Raw genomic sequence first — 17,925 nt, 5'->3', positions numbered from 1 at the left:
TGCTCAGGTTCCAAGGATAATCCATATCGTTTGCAAAGGGTTTTATCATTCATGCTTTCATATTGGCTATCTTTTTTTTTTTTTTTTTTTTTTTTTTTTTTTTTTTTAGAAACAGTGTCTCACTCTGTCACCCAGGCTGGAGTGCAGAAGCACAATCATGGCTCACTGCAGCCTCGACCTCCTGGGCTGTAGCTGTCCTCCCACTTCAGCCTCCCAAGTAGCTGGTACTGAAGGCATGTACTACCACACCTAGCTAATTTACATTTTATTTTTGTATATGTGTATATATTTTTTGACAGCATCTCGCTATGTTGCTGGTGCTGGTCTTAAACTCCTGGGTTTAAGCAATCCTCCTGCCTCAGCCTCCCAAAGTATTAGGATTACAGGCAATAACATAATTTCTAATAGCTAAAGGCCACATCCTTAGGATAACCCTATCCCCTCTTAAAGTGCCTGCCTACGAAAACTCAAGGCCAGGAGTTGGAGACCAGCCTGGACAATATAGTGAGACCCTGTCTCTATTTATTTAAAAAAAAATGTGGCTGGGTGTGGTGGCTCACATCTGTAATCCTAGCACTTTGGGAGGCCTAGGCAGGTGGATCACTTTAGGAGCTTCAGGAGTTTCAGACCAGCCTGGCCAACATGGTTAAACCCTGACTCTACTGAAAATACAAAAATTAGCCAGGTGTAATGGCACAGGCCTGTAATCCCAGCTACTCAGGGTACTGAGGCAGTAGAATCACTTGAACCCAGGAGGCAGAGGATGCAGTGAGCTGATATTTCTACCTTCTTAACTTTACCAAAGGTAACCTCCTAGGTACTTACAGAAGGCAAAATTTGACAGTCCATGGAAGAGAAGAGAATAGACAAGGTCACGCAGATATTAAACCAGAAACTACTTACTTCCTAGGTGGGGAATCGAACCCGGACCGCCACATGTGAAAGTGCAAAATCTTGACCACTGAGCTACATAAAGGGGCAGTGACCACTTTCTTTCCTAGAAGAAACCTACAGTAGTTAATTTTGAACTTGCAAAGGCTTTCAACTATTTAATATGATTTTTAGGGCTATGACATGAACCCTAAAATTCCTGTTCCCTGAAGGTGGAAACCAAAAGAAAGTATCGCCACGTGGTTAAAAGGTCAAGCTCCCAAGGACATAAAACGGTGAAGACTTCATCCAGTTTTTTTGTTTGTTTCAAAACTGCAGCTAAGAGTGTTACTGACCAGCTTGCTGGCTCATCTTGAAAAGTGGGCTTGCTTACAGGTATTTTAAGCCTGTGTTTTATCCTAAAGTACCCCTTGACACAGAAAAACAAATTTATAGCACAAAATACGCCAGCTTAAGACTAGCCTTAGAATTCTTTTTTCCATTAATCAAAACTTTACAGAGGAGATAAACACTGATTCTTTTTTTTTTTTTTTCTGAGATGGAGTCTTGCTTAGTTGCCCAGGCTGGAGTGCAATGGCACGATCTTGGCTCACTGCAACCTCTGCCTCCCAGGTTCAAGCGATTCTCCTGCCTCAGCCTCCCGAGTAGCTGGGATTACAGGCACGTGCCACCGTGCCCGGCTAATTGTTTGTATTTTCAGTAGAGACGGGGTTTCATTGTGTTAGGGAGGATGGTCTCGATCTCCTGACCTTGTGATCCATCCACCTCGGCCTCCCAAATTGCTGGGATTACAGGTGTGAGCCACCGCACCCGCCCCCCATTTTTTTTTTAACCATTCATTCAACAGTCTGCACAGAGAGAAAAGCCAGAAATCTGACTGTTAAGAAATTCTTACCCTTTTGCCGGCACGCCAGGCTTCTGGATTCCCTTTCCCTGAGCGGCCCTAGTGGACACCATTGCCCTGGGGCCAAGCTGCATCACAAAGGAAATTTTCTTTTTTTTTTTCAATCTGGCTAGAGCAAAATACGAGTGATAAAACATAGACATTGGCCACTCTGCTTAGCACCCAATATCAAACTGGCAAGGCTTAAGGTTCCCCCTAGATGGGCCCCATCATCTTTAATCCAATTCCCGACTTGGAGTTTCAACACGTGGTCTCTGGGCAAGATGGTTGCCCTGAGTAACAGAAAAGATAAGAAAGGGAAAGGAGAGAGAGAAAGGCTTTGTCGGTGGCAGGGTGGGGTAAGGTGAAATGCTCAGGGAGGCCAGAGACAGACCCACCCACTGCAGCAACACTGAAAAGTTCAGGTGGCTGTGGCTGCTGTTGTGAAGGAGAGGAAAAAGCTCCACATGTCCCACAATCCTGTACATGCCTAACTCTGTCACCTACAGCCATCAGCAAAAAGTGCAAGGCAGATTAATCCGAAGAGAATAGCAGTTAACATCCCATAGTGCTAAGAGGGACTTTACCGAGAGGGGCCTCTAACCCCTTAAATCTTAGAAGGGACTCTAACTCTCCTAAGTCGGGCTTCTAACCCGAGGTTGGTCAAGCATCCTTGCCTTTTATTAAGAGGATCCTCTAACTCACTCTGTCCTAGAAGAGACCCTAACTCCTCTAAGTTGAGCCTCTAACTCAAACCTATTCTTTACCCTGGTACCCCACCACTTACCCAAAGTCGTCCAATCAGTGTTGCAGTCTATTTCCTTTGGATCAGGGGTCTCCTCAATATTGTCCCTTTTGTGGTTCATGAGAAAGCTGTCACAGGACGCCAACACTTACTCAAAGGTAGCCGTTGGGTCAGGGTTTCTGCACTATAGTCCCCTCTGTGGTCACCAGAAATATGTTACAGGAAAGGGGTTCTGATCCAGACCCCAAGAGAGCAAGAGAGGGTTCTTGGATCTCTCGCAAGAAAGAGTTCAGGGCAAGTATGCAGTGCAAAGTGAAAGCAAGTTTATTAAGAAAGTAAAGGAATTAAAGAATGGCTACTCCATAGACAGAGCAGCATTTTTTTTTTTTTTTTTTTTTTTTTTTTTTTTTTGAGACAGGGTCTTGCTCTGTCACCCAGGCTGGAGTGCAGTGGCATGATCACAGTTCACTGTATTCTCAACTTCCTGGGCTCAAGCATCCTCCTGCCTCACCATCCTTGGTAGCAGGTGATGGCAGTGGCTGGTGCCATCATGCTGGCTGCAGCAGGGAAGTGCAGCGGCTGGGGCTGCACACTGTGGAGCCACAGAGGGAGCCCTGCCTCTTCTTTTTTTTTTTTTTTGAGACAGAGTCTCCCTTTGTCGCCAAGGCTGGAGTGCAGTGGCCTGATCTCAGCTCACTGCAACCTCCGCCTCCCGGGCTCAAGCGATTTTCCCGCCTCATCCTCCTGAGTAGCTGGGACTACAGGTGCATGCCACCACGCCCAGCTAATTTTTTGTATTTTTAGTAGAGACGGGGTTTCACTGTGTTAGCCAGGATGGTCTCGATCTCCTGACCTCGTGATCCATCTGCCTCGGCCTTCCAAAGTGCTGGGATTACAGGCGTGAGCCACTGCGCCCAGCCACCCTGCCCCTTCTGAGTTGGAATGGGATCTCCCTGATCTGCTGTAGCCGCCCAAACCACAGCTGCAGAGCCAGGCCTCCTGTTCTATGGAGCAGGCAGGAGCCATGCCCTTCTGGGCGGGGCTACAGCCACCCAAACTGCAGCTGTGGATCCGAGCCTCCCTGTGCTCTTGCGGGAGGCGGGAACAGGCAGGATCTGCCCTACCTGGTGCAGCTGTAGCCATTGCACCCGGGGCTGCAGACCTGGGCCTCCTGTTCCAGGAAGCAGGCAGGAGCTGGCGACTAGTGGGAGCCCCGCCCCTTCCAGGTTGGCGGGGCAGGAGCTCCTGGTGTGGGTGTTGCTGCCCGCCCAGGCAGAGGACCTGGGTGTCTCTGTAGTCTGCATCCTCGGGGGCCCCAGGAAGGACCCCCATCCTTGTGGGTTCAGGGGTTTCTGCTCCCATTTCCTGGCCTCTCTCCCCTCCTGGCTCCTGCTCCCATCTTGGAGAGGGGGTTGGGGTCGAGCCCTGGGACCATGAATGGCAGTGGGAAGCAGATTGATTCCTGAGTGGAAGGGGATGGGTCCCCAGTAAGGCCCTACCTTCAGACCAGGGAGGACCCGAAAACGGGGCCGTGCCGCCAGTCCCGCAGACCAGAGTGGATGCACGTGGTGCCATTTCTGGGCCACCCGTGGCTGCTCATGGTCACCTATGGACCAATTGGCAGGCATTTCCTCCTCTCTGAGATCCATAAAAGCCCTGGGCTCAGACAGAGCAGGGCAGAGGACTGCCAGAGGACAAAGAGGGCAGAGAGACAATAGGATGGGAGGACCTGCTGCAGTGAGGAGCTACTGTCTCTGCTGAGAACTTCAGAGACTGAGAGACATCCAAATGACTTGCCTGCAAAGAGGAGACACCTGTTCCAGGGCCTCACCTCTGCTGAGAGCTGAACAGTTGTCAGGACGACCTGCCTATAGAGAGGAGCTACTCACTTCTCTGAGCTGTTCCAACACTAAATAAAACTCTTCTTCTTCACCCTTCACTTATCTGTGTACCTCATTCTTTCTGTATGCAGGACAAGAACTCAGGCAAAGACACCACAGCCAAAGAGGTTTCCAGCCAGAAGAATTGACACCCTAGAGATTCTGTAAAATTTTGGGGGCTGTCTGGGGTCTGCAAAAGGGTGAAAAAAAGCAAATCTTCCTGTTCTTTTTTTCGGAGTCTCTAAACTCCACAATAGTCAAAATGAAAGAAAAATACCGGGACTCTGCTAGCCAGTTAAAAGTGACTAGTGTGGCTGGTGGAGGACAGGCTTACTGGGGAGGACAGTGTCAATCCCCATTCACCCTCGGTTGTGGGAATGTTGGCTTTCATTCCAACATAGTTTCCCTTCACAGAGGTCTAGCTGTTGCGTGGGACCAGAAGGAGGCCGTGGGGTAACTGAGGGTATCTGGCTGAGGTTACACCTCGGTGTTATCCAAATGCCCCTGGACTGACTCCAGTCCCTGACCACCCATTAGGGTGTTGGCACTAGGACCTCCAGTCTTTCCTATCATTCTTTCTTTCTTTGGGGTTTCCTCTCTTATACACAATGTTAAATGTTAAAAATGTTGCAAACCAGAAATATTACTGGGCAGAATGAGCATTTTGCTTAGTCATCAAAAGTATAAAGTGGAAGGTTTAGAGTAGCACAGATGAAGCAAAGTGTGCCTTCGTATCTGTAAGTAAATTTGTGGTGAAAATGTTCTTGTAATTTACTTGGTTGCCAACTTAGCACCTTGAGGCACAGAAAAGAACCATTGCCTTAGGAAGGAAGCTTTTCTGTAAACATGAGGGCAAATGGTCCAAGGTCCCTTATGTGCAGGACTTCTTTCCTTTGCAGACCATTGCCAACATTGTAGCATTGATTCAGCCCTCCTAGTGGCCATCTTAGGAGAGACTGCAAGGGGTAATCCCAGAGAACTGGGGAAGAAAACCCCAAAGTTACCACCAGCAGGGGAATCAATCCCCTCCACTCCTTCTCTCAAGCTTATCCCAGCCTAGGAATCTTGGTTTTAGGCAGGTCCCAGTCTCAACTGCCCCTACAACAGATGCCTGGTGAATATGGCCCCATTAAGATCCAAGTCCCCCTTTCTCTTCAGGGCTTATTGCAAATTAAGGGGGATCTTGGCAGGTTTTCAGATGGCCCTTAAGGATATATATAGGCCTTCCAGAGCTTAACCCAAGTATTTGAGCTCTCCTGGAAGGATCACCATGTTACTTTTCAATCAAACCCTGACCAATGCTGAAAAGCAGGCCATTCTTGGCAAGTGGCAAAAAATTTTGGGAATGAGCTTTACATCTTGCATAGGGCCAGGGAAGGGGAGGAGCCTTATCTAGTTGGAAGAATAGCACTAACATTGGAGGACCCCAAATGGGACCCCAATGATGAAATGGGAGAATGGAGGAAGAAACTCTTTCAGGCGTGCATACTTGTGGGCTTGCCTGGGAATGGGCCTAGGCCTTTCAATTGCAGTGGACTATCCATGGTAGATCAAGAATTGGGTGGGAGTCCCACTGCCTCCCTAGAAAGGCTAAGAGGGGTCTTGGTAAAACACACCTATCTCTTGATTCAATAGGGTGACAGCTGGTCCTAGGGGTTGAGTTTATTACTTAGGCAGCCCCTGATATCAGGAGGAAACTGCAGAAAAGTCCATAAGACCGGGCAATACTTTAGAGGACCTCCTGAAAGTGGCCACCTTGGTCTTTTACAACAGAGATCAGGAAGCCCGAGAGCAAGGAGACACAAGAAAAAGGCAAAGGCTCTAATAGCCACCTTGCACAAACCTCAGAATTCCTAAGCTGTACCTGTTGGCTGCTGTAAATGCAAACCATTGGAGGGCTAGCTGTCCCTGAGACATGGGCTGCCAGGTCCAGGGCCGGTCTCCCAAATGGTACAGTAGGGCTGATGGGTCCCAGGGTTCCTTTCCCTGACTTTGGTGATTCAGACTGCTATTGCCATCCTGGAGCCTCGGGTGATTTAGGGGATTGAGAGAAGGAGGATGGGCTTCCTCCTGGATTTGAGTGGGCCGTTCAGGTCTCTTCTCCAATCTAGGCCCCTTCTCCAATCTAGGCCCCTTCTCCAATATAGACCCCCTCCTCTGTTAGCATGACTGTGAGGGTCATCTCAGGAAAAGCCCAGCCTCTTAATTGTCGCCTTCTTAGGCTAGGTCCCCAATTCCTGGGACTCCCTTTATCTCCCTTGTTTCAGGAGGACCTGGCCCCACAGCTTCACCTGCTGTTGATAGGCAGGCAACGGAGGAGCAGCTCCTGGCAGTTGCTAGCTGCAATTTGGTGAGGACCATCTGGGACTAATTTAAAGGATTCATCCACCCTCCTTTTTTGGCACCTTTTTGTCCCAAGCTTCAGTTTGAAACCCTGGAATGGAATACTAGACCTGAGGTAGATGACAGTGGGAGTTGAGGGGCACAGTGCAGGTGAGTATGACTAATTCCTGCTAATTAGGTCCTCCTGTTTCATGGATGGAGTTCATGCTCACATCCATGGCATAGATAAGGTCCAGGGAACTCAAAGGTTACTGACAGTGGAAGGCTTAGGCTCTGCTCAGGTGAGTGTGAATATTCCTGTCGGCTATGCCTCCCGCTTCATGGATGAAGGTCACACTTGCACCCATGGTTGGGACTTGAACAGGTTGCCAGGACTCAGGTATATAAGCTTGAAAAAAGAAAGAGGAATGCCTTTTCTGCTCTGTGTCACGTACCCCGGGTATTCACTGGGAAGAGAGAGGAACAAAGGATGCCTTTTTCCCTTCTTTCCAGATGGGTAACCAACCAATCATTTTCAGCCTGCACTCCGTAGGCACATCCTAAATCACTGAACAGGACTTTAGAGTCAGTAGGGCTCCATGGCTTGGGGGAAGGGAACCCAGAAGTCTGAATGCCAGCAAAAGGGTAAAAATTCTTACCAGTTGGACTTCTGGCTTCTCTGTGTGCAAACTGGTTGCAGGAATGATAAAAATCACTATATTCTCTACCCCTCCATGAGTTCAAAAGCCAGAAGTGTTGGCCTTTGTGGCATGGCTGAAGTTGGGTAATAAGAGACTTAGGACTTCTTAAGAAAGGAGTGTTAGTTAAGTCAGCTTAATTAAAAGTCAGCTTAATTAAAAGTAGATGTCCATGGATATCCAAGCTATAGGTATATGTAAAAGGCCTTTATATCTTTTCCCTTCGTGGATCTTGTTTTCGGGAAAAGGTTTTTTCTTCTCAGTCAACTGAATTCTCCATTTGTGTCTTGCCACTCTTTATGTGCAACATGAGGGGCCCCAACTTAACCTCAGATGGCCTAGGACTCCTTGGGAAAATGGAGGAGGTGCCACTGACCTGTTTTTGGGAAAAACCTCTGTTTTCCTGATAGAGCCTCAGAGATTAGAGGTAGATGGATCCCTCTCAATTTTTTTTTTAATCTTCCAGCTATGCCTACTTATTAGACCACAGAAACTATGTTTTCCTGGCCCTGGTTCTTGAAGGGCTCCACCCCAGGGCCAGCAATGCAATTAAGAGATTGGCACATGAGGCCGGCCGCAGTGGCTTACACCTGTAATCCCAGCACTTTTGGAGGCCGTGGTGGGTGGATCATGAGGTCAGGAGATCAAGACCATCCTGGCTAACATGGTGAAACCCCGTCTCTACTAAAAATACAAAAAAATTAGCCGGGCATGGTGGTGGGTGCCTGTAGTCCCAGCTACTTGGGAGGCTGATGCAGAAGAATGGCGTGAACCTGGGAGGCGGAGCTTGCAGTGAGCTGAGATCATGCCACTGCGCTCCGACCTGGGTGACAGAGCGAGACTCCATCTCAAACAAAACAAAACAAAACAAAACAAAACAAAACAGATTGGTGCATGAAAAATCTTACAACTACTGGATCTCCGTTTGTGTAGATATATATATGTCATGTGTGATGTTTATATAAAAGAGCTCTAACTGATTGGCTTAAAGAAAAATAGCACTGTTGGGCACGATGGTTCATGCCTGTAATCCCAGCACTTTGGGAGGCTGAGGCGGGCAGATCACTTGAGGTCAGGAGTTTGAGACCAGCCTGGCCAATGTGGTGAAACCCTGTCTCTACTAAAAATACAAAAAATTAGCTGGGTGTGGTGGCTCGCACCTGTAGTCCCAGCTACATGGGAGGCTGAGGCATGAGAATCACTTGAACCCAGGAGGCAGAGGTTGCAGTGAGCCAAGATCATGCCACTGCACTCCAGCTTGGGTGACAAAGTGAGACTCCATCTCAAAAAAAAAAAAAAGAAAAAGAAAAAAGAAAAATAGTGCTTAGGCTTGGTACAGTGGCTCATGCCTATAATCCCAACACTTTGGGAGGCTGAGGTGAGTGAATCACCTGAGGTCAGGAGTTTGAGACCAGCCTGGCCAACATGGTGAAACCCCGTCTCTACTAAAGATACAAAAAATTAGCTAGGTGTGGTAGCTTGTGCCTGTAGCCCCAGCTACTTGGGAGGCTGAGACACAAGAATCACTTGAATCCAGGAGGCAGAGGTTGCAGTGAGCCGAGACTGTGCCACTGCACTCCACCCTGGGTGACAGAGTGAGACTCTGTTTCAAAAAATAAAAAAAGAAAGAAAAATAGCACTTAGATCAAATATTTTGAAAGAATAGTAAAGCTGTAATGCCTTTTAGTTCATGGCTATCACTCTAGTGGAATGGAAAGCATGGGAAAGTGTGGCCTTGTAAGACTCATAGTTAGGCCATTGCCTTTGGGGGGAAAACATAAAGTGGCACCAGTGCCCACCTAAGGTCAGAGATATCTGACACTCCAAGATTGGATCCCAAAGGGGGACGCCCCAGGGGATCCTCCAGACATCGCCCTCTCCAAAGAGGATGCCCTTGGCAAATATTCTGAGGTCTAGTACTGAACCCTCCTTAGACTTTTCTCTCACAGTTGCAATACTGCTTGGCCCCCAGTATTGTATGGAATCTGAAGGTTACTGTTGAATGGGAAAGTGGGATGGCATTACATGTATACAGGCTTTTGTGCTGTTGTTCTAAGCAGGGGACCTGGTTAATGTGTGATGTTCTCCTTTGGTGCTCTTTGGTCCAAGTATTCTTTGGAGTCTGGGGAGGTTTGGCCTTTACATCAAATTACCATGGAAACTGCTTTACCCGAAATTTTGGTTCACAGCCTTCATTGGATTATCTACTAGGGCAAACAAAGTAAAACTTGTGAGCTTGTATTGCTATCTCATGGCTAGGGTTCCATGGATCCAAACTAAGCTATTGGATCTTAGTTTGTGTGTGTAAATACAGGTCTAGGTGTGTTTATTTGTATGTACACTTATAAGCATATAAGTAAAAGAGGGCTCATAAATTAGAGAAGTCCTTCAAAATTGTCAGCATACATTTTTTCTAGATTTTATATTTGTCTACCATTATAATATGTAATGGAGACTACTGAAAATAGATTTGCATGCAAGGCATAAGCAAAGTAAAATGTGTCTTTAGTAAAAAAATATAAGAAGGCATGGGAATGTAAATTTTTGCCTAGTTTAAAGGGTTAAAGAATTGTTTAAGTTAGATAAGATAAAGCTAAAAGTTCAAACAAGTTATAGAAGGTTTATAAAAATTAATCTTGTAAAAGGAATCTTGTATGTGAACACATTGACTAAATTCAAAGGGGTATTATTTGGTTTCTCCATAAATTGAACACTGGAATAAAAGCACATGGTTTTCTTGAAGCACTGACATGCTCTTTATTATTTATTTACTTATTTATTCATTTATTTTTAAAAGTATTTATTCAGGACTCAAAAATGTGTAAATTTTGTTTATACTTGAATATAATTTTTATTATTATAAAAATAAACCTGTAGTCAATAACAATTTAATTATACATTTGAAATTATCTAAAACTGTAGAACTGAATTGTTCATTATACAAAAAATAAATTCTAGAGGTGATGGATACGTCATTTATCCTAATGTGATTATTAGTATAAATTATATATTGTATGCCTCTCTATCAGAATATGCCATATATAACATAAATATTATGTGCCCACAAAAAAACATTAACAAAAGTAAATTTAAATGGGAAAAAAATAAAAATTTTACCTACAGAAACAATATTCCTTAACTTATTTGCAGTTTAAAGCCACTGGCAAAAAAGATTACTAGAGACGTTAGTCCATTATTTTACCAAATAGTGTACTGTTACCATCTTTTACCTACACCCTTAAGTAAGGTGGACTAGGTTAAATTAAGTGGAATAAAGTGACTTGATTGAATGCACAATATTTAACATGTTAAAAATGTTGAATTAAGAAATTTTCACACATAATATAAAATTTTTAACATGTATTGCATTTTATTTCATAAAAGTACAATTAGTAAAATAATATCTTATTTTAATTTTAACTAAAACTAAAAATATTTGTCTCAATATAATGCAGAATATTACTCTGAACACCTACCTCATGCATCACTCAATACTATAAGTGAACCACAAAGAACCTCTTTACTTAAGATTTTCATCATGCATCTTACATTTTAATGTCCTTACTCTTTCATAGAAGAGGTCATAAATGCTCACCTAAAAAAAAAAACCTCTCATATCTTTGATGCAGCAACAATTGGTCATACGCTTTCACAGATGAATATAATAGGAATAGAGAAACAGCATGGGCTGGGCCCAGTGGCTAACACCTATAATCCCAGGATTTTGGGAAGCCAAGCTGGGTGGATCACCTGAGGTCACGAGTTTGAGACCAGCCTGGCCAACATGGCAAAACCCCAGCTCTACTAAAAATATAAAACTTAGCTGGGTGTGGTGGTGTGTGCCTGTAATCCCAGCTACTCAGGAGGCCGAGGCAGGAGAATCACTTGAACGCTGGAGACGGAGGTTGCAGTGAGCCGAGAAAGCGCCACTGCACTCCAGACTGGGCGACAGAGTGGGGCTCTGTCTTAAAAGAAAAAAAAAAATGAAATTAATTAATTTATTTAGCATGAAGTAATTTGAGTTAATGACATTATTTACATGAAGTAATTTGAGAGTTAATTACATTACTTTTTAAAAAATCTGTAAGCTTTCCAAAAAAAGTATACTTGTAATGTAATTATAACTCTCCAAAAAATCTTCTACTCTTTTAAAGCTATATACAAATAATTTTTCTACCAATTTTGGTTTTGGATTATTTTCTAAACTCAGAACTCTGATTTAGTGTAAAATCTGAAGTGTCAGTGCCTTATATATTTCTAATGTAAATTCTCTGATATTTACATAGACTTAGTTTTGGATTAAATTTTTTTTCCTATTTACTGCATCTGCAAAAATATATTTTACTATGAACTCTCTGGAGTTTTCTAACCTGTAGTTTTTGAATAAATGTTTTTTTCTAAATTTATTACATTTACCGGGTTTTTCTTCGATATAAATTCTCTGATGTTGAACAAAGTTTGAGTAATTGCTTCAGGGTTTGCCTCTAATACAAAATGAATACAACAAGATCTGTGTTACAAGTAAAGTTACTAAAACTCTCTTTATATTTGTAATGTTTGTCTTCAAAATAAATCCTCTTCAGCACTTTAAAGGCTTACATTTTCTCAAGAGTCTTTTGACAGTAATTGCACTTTTAATGCTATTAAGTATAAACTCTCTGATGTTGAATAAGATGTGCACAGATATTAATCACTTTTTTACTTTCTTTATATTTGTACATTTGTTCTCAAGTATAAAGGGTTTCCTGTGCAATAAGGTGTGAGCATTGTTTAAGTCTTGCCACACTGTTCACACTTGTAGAAGTTTTCTCCAGTATGAATTACCTTACCTACAAGCAAGTGTGATAACCATTTAAAGGCTTTGTCACATTATTCATATTTCTATGTTTTCTCACCAGCACAATTTCTTTTATGTTTGGAAATGTTTGAGATGTTGTCACAAGCATTGTTACAACTTTCAAGTTTGTAGAGTTTCTCTCCAGTATGAATCATCTTATGTCTGTTAAGAATAGAGGAGTTGTTAAAGGCTTTGCCACATTCTTCGCACTTGTAGGGTTTCTCACCAGTATGAATTATCTTATGTGTAGTAAGGTGTGAGGACTGGTTAAAGGCTTTGCCACATTCTCCACATTTGTAGGGTTTCTCTCCAGTATGAATAACCTTGTGTTTAGAAAGAGTTGAGGACTGGTTAAAAGCTTTGCCACATTCTTCACATTTGTAGGGTTTCTCTCCAGTATGAATTATCTTAGGTGTAGTAAGGTGTGAGGATAGGTTAAAAGCTTTGCCACATTCTTCACATTTGTAGGGCTTCTCTCCAGTATGAATTCTCTTATGTGTAGTAAGGTGTGAGAACCAGCTAAAGGCTTTGCTACATACTTCATATTTGTAGAATTTCTCTCCAGAATGAATTCTCTTATGTGTAGTAAGGGTTGAGGATTGTTTAAAAGCTTTGCCACATTCTTCACATTTGTAGGGTTTCTCTCCAGAATGAATTCTCTTACGTGTAGTAAGGTGTGAGAACTGGCTAAAGGCCTTGCCACGTTCTTCACATTTGTAGAATTTCTCTCCAGTATGAATTATCTTATGTGTAGTAGGGAGGATTGGTTAAAAGATTTGCCACATTCTTCACATTTGTAGGGTTTCTCTCCAGCATGAATTATCTTATGTGTAGTGAGGGTTGAGGACTGGCTAAAAGCTTTGCCACATTCTTCACATTTGTAGGGTTTCTCTCCAGTATGAATTCTCTTATGTGTAGTAAGGTTTGCAGATTGGTTAAAAGCTTTGCCACAGTCCTCACATTTGTAGGGTTTCTTTCCGGTATGAATTATTTTTTGTGTAGTAAGATGTGAAAGCCAGTTAAAGGCTTTTCCACAATCTTCGCATTTGTAGGGTTTCTTTCCAGTATGAATTTTTTTATGTGTAGAAAGGTTTGAGGCCTCATTATAGGCTTTCCCACATTCTTTACATTTGTAGGGTTTCTCTCCACTATGAATTCTTTTATGTTGAGCTGAGTGTGAAAGCATGAAAAATGACTTTTGGCATTCTTTACATTTGAAAGATTTCTTTCCAGTATGTCTTATCTTATATCTGTTTGAATTTGAAAATTTATGAAAGACTTTCACATATTTGTCACATTGTAATATTTTGCTCTGGGTAGTTCTCGAACACTGGTTAAGTCCATTGCAACATTCTTCATGCACCTTACACTCATCCATGCTTTTACGGTATTTTCCTAACTGTAAATTTTCATGTCCACATTTTTTATATCTTCTCAGTATCACTTTTTGGAAACAATTTTTTATGCCCTGGTTTGGCCAAAGGTCTTGGGCAAAATAAGAACATACAACTGGGGGTTCAGCTACCATCTCATGTCTCTTCACATTCCAAGGTTCTTTTCCTTGCTCCAGACAGGTGATCAGGTCTGGCTTAGAGGCAGCAATACCCAGGAAGACCAGGTTTCTGTAGTTCTCTAACATCACATTCCTATATAAATTCTGCTGTGCAGTGTCCAGACAATGCCACTCCTCCAGAGAGAATTCTATGGCCACATCCCTAAATGTCAACACTCCCATTTCTAGGCTTCCAGGGGGTCCTAGCGTCTCAGCTGTGGATCTCCCAATACCTGCAGGTCACAGGGCCACAGAGGATGGGCCTCTAGGAGCAGAGGATGCAGAACAGTGAAGACTCACTGACGTGCTCTTTAACAAAAATTTGTAGGCCAGGCACAGTGGCTCATGGCTGTAATTCCAGCACTTTGGGAGGCCGAGGCAGGTGGATCACGAGGTCAAGAGATCGAGACCATCCTGGACAACATGGTGAAACCCCTCTCTACTAAAAATACAAAAATTAGCTGGGCATGGTGGCAAGCGCCTGTAGTCCCAGCTACTAGGGAGGCTGAGGTAGGAGAATTGCTTGAACCTAGGAGGTGGAGGTTGCAGTGAGCCGAGATCAGGCCATTGCACTCCAGCCTGGTGACGGAGTGAGACCCCATCTCAAAAAAAAAAAAAAAAAAAAAAAAAAAAGTAGAGTATTGCAAGGGTGAAATTTGAAATTTGGCTTTCTCTCTCTTGAAAAAGATTTCTGTTTGCCTCATGAATAAACTATCGAAAAAATAGGGAAAGGACAAGGGACACATTGTTTGGAAAACTACATCTTCACACTTGATGAGTAAAGATTTTTGCTTTAAAAAAATAATTGAGTCATTTAAATGGATGACTTATGGCAACCCGAACTTCTATTAAGTGTTTTAAGCCTTTATAGCTTCAAAATTGTCTCTCCTAACCTCTGACTTTTGGATGCAACAGAGGGCTCCTGGAGCATCCAGAGGAGAGGTAAACAGGATTATTTGACATGTTTAGTTACATAGGATTGTTGAAATAAGGTGGTGGTTGATCTTCAGGTTATATTTTAGTGAAAAATGTTAATGCATGTTCCATTATTGTATGGGATTTCTAGAGTTCTGATGTCTCAGTTTGTGTTATCAATCATAATTAGGGTTATTGTGTTAGATTATTATAAATCACAGAGATGACCAATTTTTTTTTGTCAATTGTGTTTTTGACTGTAATTATCCAGGATATTTTGACAGTCATAGACAATTGTTTTGTGTGATCCTCTTTAAAGGATGGATTATAACCCTTCAGTGCAGGTTTCTGGTAACTTTGGAGATTGTGATCGGGAGTTGACTGGGTGAACTGTACTAATGGAAGACTAATCTTTTTTGACTTTTGCTTTTTGCTTGGAACACTGCTGATTCTTATGTTCTGTTTTTCATAATCAAGGAAGTTTTTCTTTTGAGCTATTTGTAGCTTTTAACAATTGTAGGGTGAACCAACCAGTGACCTCAGACTGCAGCTCAGAAGAAACAAGGGATGGGTCGTCAAACTCCAAATGGTCATAAAAATGGAGACTCGGACATTGGCTCCTTTGTACTGGGGATGCTTAGATAGGCCTCTGAGAGAGAAAACTGTCATTTTCCCAAAACAACATCCCTTCTCAGCATGAAGCAGTTAAGAGTGGCCATCATCCCTATACTAACAGCAGTTAGGTATACCTCTTCAGAGGGGGGAATGATGGCAGTGGCTGCTGCCATCATGCTGGCTGCAGCAGGGAAGCACGGCTGGGGCTACACACTCCATGGAGCCGGTGGAAGTCCTGACCTTCTGAGTTGGGATGGGAGCTCCTTGGTCTGCTGCAGCTGCCCAAACCACAGCTGCAGAGCCAGGGCTCCAGCTCTACGAGCACTGCTCAATCTCAATCTCAACTGACTGCAATATCTGCCTCCTGGGTTCAAGAGATTCTCCTACCTCAGCTTCCCAAGTAGCTGGGATTACAGGCACCTGCTACCAAGCCTGGCTAATTTTTGTATTTTGAGTAGAGATGGAGTTTTGCTATACTGGCAAGGCCAGTCTCAAACTCCTGACCTCAGGTGATCCACCTACCTCAGCCTCCCCAAGTGCTGTGATTGCAGGTGTGAGCCACCGTGCCTTGCCACAGAAGCAAAGATTATTCCATTTTGGGCTAGGTTTATAGTTTTGTAAACCCTATGCCAAATTTTGACACCTTACAGTATTTGGCAGGGATAAGTCTGAAATTCCTTGATTAATAAATGCAAACTGTCAAGTGTGTCAGTGTGAAGAGATCACCAGACAGGCTTTGTGTGAGCAAAAAAGCTGTTTAATCACCTGGGTGCAGGTGGGCTGAGTCAGAAAAAGAGTCAGCAAAGGGAGTTAGGGGTGGGGCAGTTTTATAGGATTTGGGTAGGTAGTGGAAAATTACACTCAAAGGGGGTTGTTCTCTTGCGGGCAGGGGTGGGGGTCACAAGGTGCTCAGTGGGGAACTTCTGAGACTCATTGTCCAGGAGAAGGAATTTCACAAGGTAATGTCATCAGTTAAGTCAGGAACTGGCCATTTTCACTTCTTTTGTGGTTCTGCAGTTTCCTCAGTCCATCTGGATGTACAGGTGCAGGCTTGGGCTCAGAGGCCTGACATTCCTGTCTTTTTATATTAATAAGTAAAACAAAACAAAACAGTGGTGAAGTGTTAGGGTGGTGAAAATTTTTGGGGGTGGTATGGAGGGAAAATGGGCGATGTTTCTCAGGGCTGCTTTGAGCGGGATTATGGGCGGTGTAGGAACCTAGAGTGGGAGAAATTAAACTGAAGAAAGATTTTGGGGTAAGGGGTGATATCATGGGGTTGTTAGAATCAGCATTTGTCGTATAGAATGATTGGTGATGGCCTGGATGTGGTTTGGTATGAATTGAGAAATTAAACGGAAGACACAAGGTCCAAATAAGAGAAGGAGAAAAACAGGTATTAAAGGACTAACAATTGGGAGGACCCAGGACATCCAATTAGAGAGTGCCCAAGGGGGTTCAGCGTGATTATTTGCTTGGTTGGTGAGTTTTGGGCTCTATCCTTGAGGGTTGTTTTTTTTTTTTTATGTTGTCATGTACTAGGCCAGATTGATTTAGGTAAAAACAACATTCTTCATTTAGAAATATGAAAAGTCCTCCTTTTTCAGCAGTGAGTAAGTCGAGGCCTCAGTGGTTTTAGAGGAAAGAGAAATGCAAAGCCAGCAATTGTTTGTTAAAGAAGGATTAGAAATGGCTAGGAGAGAGACAGTGAGATTGATAGTGTGGTGGAGATAGCTGGGGAGAGGTAGAGGGTGGCATAAGAATAGGAATGAGAATAAGAGTGAGTATAAAAGTAAAGAATAGAACTTCATCAGGGTGAACGTATTGGAGGGTGCCCTGCCAGCAAAGATCATCTAACAACTCCAAGAGGGAGTCAAGAGTGGTGGTTTGGGGATAGCACCAGGAGATATCAGCTGTGATGGCTTGGAGAAACAGTGTAAACCAGCAGTGTAAACAAGAGCAGGGCATTTATGAGTAGTTGAGAATGGTGAATAGGAGTATGACTAGATAGAAGATAGTAGGGATGACAAGTTTTTGGGGTACAGTCCAAGTAGCGGGGGTGACTGCATAAAGCCCTGTTGCAAAAAGTAGGGTAAGGATGAATAGACCTAATAGAATGAAGGGATGTATTAGGCTCATAAGGGTTATTACTGTTCTTCAGAAATGCAAGTGTGTTTAAAGGAAGTAGGGGAGAGTACTTGCAACTTCTAGGAGGAAGAGGAGAGATCAGGCTGGCTGTCCAACGAACACAGGGCATATGAGTAAAGTCAATCTGCCAATCTTGTGTTGGAGTAAATCCACGAGCCTGATGTGTAGGAAAAGGAGGAGGCCTGAGAAAACCTTAGGGGCTGGTGGCATGGCAGGCAGAGCATTGAGAAGTGATGGTTTTAAGGATGGATTTCCATGATGGGAAGGAAATGAGGGGCTGTAGGAGGTGAACCAGAAGCTTATATCCTACATGGAAATGGTCATGAAGGGAAGAGAGAATAGACTGGGCTTGTGAGGCAGGAAGAATGAACTTTCCACAGAGTAAAATAAAAATTATGAAATCTGGTAGAGCAGGTTTTCAGAAGAAGAATAGTTGGGAGTG

General features: G+C 43.5%; 1 protein-coding gene across 1 annotated transcript; it reads right to left on the bottom strand.

Moving 5' to 3' along the window:
* Window positions 1-12,897: 12,897 nt before the first annotated feature.
* LOC129393097 (zinc finger protein 98-like) lies at window positions 12,898-14,708 on the bottom strand. The gene is made up of 2 exons (XM_055092059.1): window positions 13,469-14,708; window positions 12,898-12,899 (listed from the first exon to the last, which is right to left on the bottom strand). Coding segments are annotated over exons 1-2 (525 nt in total). The 5' UTR covers window positions 13,992-14,708.
* Window positions 14,709-17,925: the final 3,217 nt, after the last annotated feature.

This window comes from Pan paniscus, chromosome 11, assembly GCF_029289425.2.
Source record: "Pan paniscus chromosome 11, NHGRI_mPanPan1-v2.0_pri, whole genome shotgun sequence".
In the NCBI taxonomy this organism is placed as follows: Eukaryota; Metazoa; Chordata; class Mammalia; order Primates; family Hominidae; genus Pan; species Pan paniscus.
Note: the sequence above shows the minus strand (reverse complement) of the source record. Positions and strands in the feature narration are given on the sequence as shown.